The 4,992-nt window shown below is 36.7% G+C and overlaps 2 protein-coding genes across 2 annotated transcripts; both read left to right on the top strand.

Moving 5' to 3' along the window:
• The first annotated feature begins 513 nt into the window (after positions 1–513).
• LOC111307397 (uncharacterized) lies at positions 514–3,059 on the top strand. Its single transcript, XM_089751651.1, has one exon. The coding sequence runs from the start codon at positions 577–579 to the stop codon at positions 2,038–2,040; it is 1,464 nt and encodes a 487-aa protein (XP_089607777.1). The 5' UTR covers positions 514–576; the 3' UTR covers positions 2,041–3,059.
• Positions 2,481–3,059, top strand: LOC111307136 (uncharacterized). Its single transcript, XM_089751652.1, has one exon. It carries the CDS (start codon positions 2,481–2,483, stop codon positions 2,889–2,891), a length of 411 nt encoding a protein of 136 aa, XP_089607778.1. The 3' UTR covers positions 2,892–3,059.
• Positions 3,060–4,992: the final 1,933 nt, after the last annotated feature.

Below are 4,992 nucleotides of genomic sequence, written 5' to 3'. Positions count from 1 at the left end.
TTGATGAAGACCTTTATAGCATAACCGATCAACCAAATATGGTTTTACTCAATTTTTTTTATTGAGCCGGATTGGTAGGTTTTGCCTAATATATATATATATATATATATATATATATATATAGATATATATTGAGTTTATTTAAATAAGTTTATTTATATAAGACTTAATAAATTCATAAAAAAATTTTTTAATAATTTTTCATCCAATTCGAATTCAAGAAAAAAAAAAAAAAGCTTACTATTTGAAACAAAATCAATTCCAATTGATAGTATAATTTTGCTTTATTAATGATAAGAAAGATAACAAAATTAAATTATAATCTATAATCAATGAATTCTTTCTTTAGACACTATTTTTTAAAAAAAGATTTTAAAAAATTTTATCATATTATATTTGTATTTATTTATAAAAAAATAAACAACATAATGAAATAAAATTTTACTTAGAAACCACAAAAATAAAAATACAATATCATGTACCTCACCACAGATGATCGAAATTTTCATTTCTTGCCCCTCAAGTAAAATCTACCCTATTTAAACACCCATCAAACATTTTCATCTTGAGACTCACATGCTCTCAACAGTAAACCCTAGAAAGGAAAAACAAAAAGAAACACTAGAGGCCTTAACCAATATGGCGTCCAATACCAGCGTGCTTCTTGGTCCACCAGCGCTTCACTCCGATATCGATCCCATGGTGGGCTCCGTCCAATTAGGCGTTGCCAACCTTCAACTCGACGCTGTCAAACCGATCATGCCCCAATTAGGGTTCCCCAAAAACGAGTTCTTCATGGACTCAAACACTGGCAATCCTTGCCTGGACTTGTTCTTCTTTGCCTTGCCTTCCACGCCAACTCATGCCCTTGTTAACTGGCTTGCAAAGGCATGGTCTTATGACCCTTTAACCACTTTGAAGCTTGTTTGCAATCTGAGAGGCGTCCGTGGCACTGGAAAGTCTGATAAAGAAAGCTTTTATAAATCTGCATTATGGTTACACAAAAACCATCCCAAAACCCTGGCATGCAATGTCAGGGTTTTTGCAGAGATCGGATGCTACAAGGACTTGATGGAGATTCTTTATAGGCTTTTGGAAGGAGAGAAGGTGAGGGAAATCGCGAAGCAAGAGTGGCAAACCAGGAAGGAAAAGAAAGGCAAATGGCTGAATCGAAAGATGTGTAAATCCAAGCGTAAGCCACAGTTGCCAAGGGATGTTACAGTTTCCCAGAAGACAAAGATTGCAAGCTCGAATAAGGAGAATGCGAGGAGTATAAGGAAGCAGAGAGAGCTGAACAAGGCAAAAAAGGCCTACGAAAGGTATTGTAGCGATCCGATGTATAAGTTCTTGCATGATTGTGTAGCCGATATGTTTGCAGAAGATTTAAAGAAAGATATAAAGTTTTTGAATTCTGGTGAGGTTAGGAAAATTAGTCTGGCGTCTAAATGGTGTCCTTCTATTGATTCGCCTTATGATAAGGCTACTTTAATATGTGAAAGTATTGCTAGGAGGATGTTTCCAAGGGAATCTGACCCTGATTATCAGGGAATAGAGGAGGCTCATTATGCATTTAGAGTGAGAGATAGGTTGAGAAAGCAATTTCTTGTCCCTTTGCATAAGGCTCTTGAATTGCCAGAGTTATATATGAGTTCAAAGCAGTGGGATGCTCTGCCTTATAACAGGGTGCCTTCTATTGCCATGAAAAATTACAAGAACCATTTCTTGTGGCATGACAACCAAAGATTTAGTGGGTATATTGAGGATGCGAGGAAAGAAGATGAAACAATTGGTGGTGGTGCATTACTTCCCCATGAAATCATTGCTTCTTTGAAGGATGCAGGTGAGGTTGCTGAGTTGCAATGGAGGAGAATGGTGGAGGATCTTAAAAAGAAGGGAGAATTGAATAACTGCATTGCTGTATGTGATGTCTCTGATAGCATGCATGGGACTCCTATGGAGGTTTGTGTTGCTCTAGGGCTATTGATTTCGGAACTCAGTGAAGAGCCATGGAAGGGGAAGGTGTTTATGTCACGGACCTAAGGAGGAGTCCTGACCCATATCAAATATAAAAGGACGGTCACTGAAGTTTAAAAGGGTTCACACAATTTCTTCCTTGTGAGGCACTTTGTGTAGGACAAAATCGTGAGGCCAGGGGTGCCAGAGCCGACAATAACTCACAAGAGTGTGAACCATGGCAGGTAGGTTGATCTGGGACGCCGGATGAGTGAATGCTCGAGTTCTAGAGCCACGCAGGTTTGGAGCTTAAGTCTCGACCCGTGACACTTAAATTTGGCTCAAAACCAGAGCTTCATTTGATCCAAGGGGATAGCCTTCTATCAAAGACCCAATTTTTAAGGAAGAAGGATAGAGGTGCAAATGTTGATTTTGAGAAAGTGTTTGATAAAATTTTGCAGGTTGCTATTGATGGGGAAGTTGAAGGAGGATCAGATGATAAAGAGAGGATTTTTGTTTTCAGTGGTATGGAATTTGATGAAGCATCTAGGCAGAATTATGATCATCCAATAAGAAACATGTCCAATGACTCAAATGGACAGTGTTCTGGTTATTACAATGGTTCTTTATATTGGGATAGTAGTCTTGAAGAAGATTATATGCTTGAGGATGTTGAGGATGACTGGTATGCTATGTGTGAGCGTGAGATAAAGCAGAAGAAGTTGGGAGAGAAACAGCAAAAATTCACAGCAAAATCATGGAAATCCATGTATGGAGGTATAAAGAAGAAATTTCAAGAGAAGGTTTTCAACATGCCCGAAATTGTGTTTTGGAACCTTAACAACTCTCCTGATATGCCAGTGCCTTCCAATCAGGGTGGAGTGGCACTAGTTTGTGGATTGTCAAAGAATTTGGTGGAGTTGTTCTTAGATAATTGAGGGATTATTAACCCTGTTACTGTGATGGAACAAGCCATCTCTGGAGAGCTATATCAGAAACTCTTTGTGTATGATTGATTTGTATCAGAATGAGTATGACCAATGTGTATCTCCAGTGTATATTGAATGTATCAATAACAGTTTCATCTTCCAAATTTTCCCTTTCAATGATCTGCCTAAAGTTGGTGATAAGAGGTATTGTTATTCTACAGCATTTAGTCCCTCATCAGTGACTTTAGTAACTGGGTTAGTTTTTCTTTTTTACTGATGGCATCATAATTTTTTTTTTAATGTCCGAACTCCTAATATCATTTGAACAGGCTACTATCTGATAAATGACTTGGCATATTCATGAGATTGAGTGCGGAAGGTTTCAAGGCTATATCTTTGAGACGGTAATGCCCAAGCTTAAACCTTCAAACTACTGTGCTTCCAACAGATGACAGACAAGTGCAACAAGGAAAAACCAAAACTCTTGACCTGTCAGGAAAGAAGGCTACTAGAGCGTAATTTAATTTTCCTGGAGATATAAGATGAAAAAGCCCTTCAGTGCTTAATTTTCTTTGATGTTTCTACCATTAGGACTTCAACACTAGTCAATTCTAGATGGTAGTGTCCATCCTTTTAGCTAATGATGCTTGATGATCAATTTGAGTTCATCTGGATTGAGAAAAAAAATTTCTTTATCATATGATTCAGCTTCTTTGCTCAGCTCTAATGCATTATTATCTCATCAATAAACATTTAAAGATCATCCTATCTGTCAGTATCTTTTGTTCTCCATAATCTGTCATCAGTTAACACTTAACAAATAGATATGTTTCCTTCCATATATCAACCACAAACTTAGGGCTAATCCATGAGCAAAATGGCAGTCAGAACTCCGGATAGGACTGTTGGGGGAGGGATAACTAAGTTTCACATCACAAGATCTTATTATTTGTGGTTTATCTGCCAAAGCTATTTGATAAAGCCTGTTCAGATTGATGGATTTCGAGTTGATAAACCATCCTGCTCTTTTCTTCCCTCATTTTAACCCGTGCTTTTTTTCTTTTTTGGTTTCGGATGCATCAATTGGCAAGAAGGGAGCACTATTTTCACAGATTATTGTTATAAGCTAGAATACAAAGACTCCAACTAGTCCTTCAGTAATTGGTAATAATGGTTAGATGCTGTCAACCATGATTTTGTTTAGCCAAGGTTAACGTAAGAACAGGTGAAATTCTAACCATGTTTATGCGAACAGATGGATTGTTCATTGTGCAGTGAGACATGGAACGTGAAATTCTAGTTATCCCTTAAAGCTGAAAATTGCCCCCAAAGGATTGTTCTTCATGAGTTTTGCAAGTTCCATTGCCTGCTATTGATCTGGCTGAGCATCAGGTATTAATTATGAATCATTTTTCAATGAAGGGATTCAAATGGTAGGTTGGGTGAAATTGTTATAATATTACTGTTGCTTTGTGATTCGAGGAAGTCTCCGGGAACCGGATCGAGATGTGTCATTTGCTAAAAGTAGATGTACTGGTATTATAGATAACAAAAAAATGGGTTTTTTTTTATTAATTATGACACCATAAATTTTATATTTTATATGAATTAAATATTTTATGAATATATAAATTGTCAATTTTATTGATAGGTACATATACTATAATTTATCTTAAGAATGTTTGGGGTATTTGTATTAATCAGTTATGGCTTGTCCACAAATTATTTTTCTATTATTAATCTTGTTATTGATGCCCTGTGGCTATGTTGTGAAGTTATATTTTTGGCTCCATGGTATCTAGCAGGCGAGTTGATACCTCGGATTGAGATTTAAGATGCTGTGGCCGTAAGGTAAAAAATCTTTAGATTTGCGCTGGGCGAGCAAAGCCAAGACACTTATTGGGTTTAAGTACCTTATCAATGTTCTGACCCAAAACTTTTCCCAGCCGATTGCTATAAATTTGTGAGTTTCAGACTTCAAAATGTTAATTCTGTTTTCTGGAGATTGTATTATACCTAAAAGGAAATTCTTTGAGAAATTTAAGCTATATATTTTATTCATTCATTATCAGCCTTCATGCCATAAGCGAATTATAACAGCTAAGGGAAA

Source organism: Durio zibethinus, chromosome 22, assembly GCF_047325235.1.
Source record: "Durio zibethinus cultivar Kanyao isolate XHJ-2024 chromosome 22, ASM4732523v1, whole genome shotgun sequence".
NCBI lineage: Eukaryota > Viridiplantae > Streptophyta > Magnoliopsida > Malvales > Malvaceae > Durio > Durio zibethinus.
The sequence above is the reverse complement of the archived record's forward strand: the minus strand, read 5'-3'. Positions and strand labels throughout refer to the sequence as shown.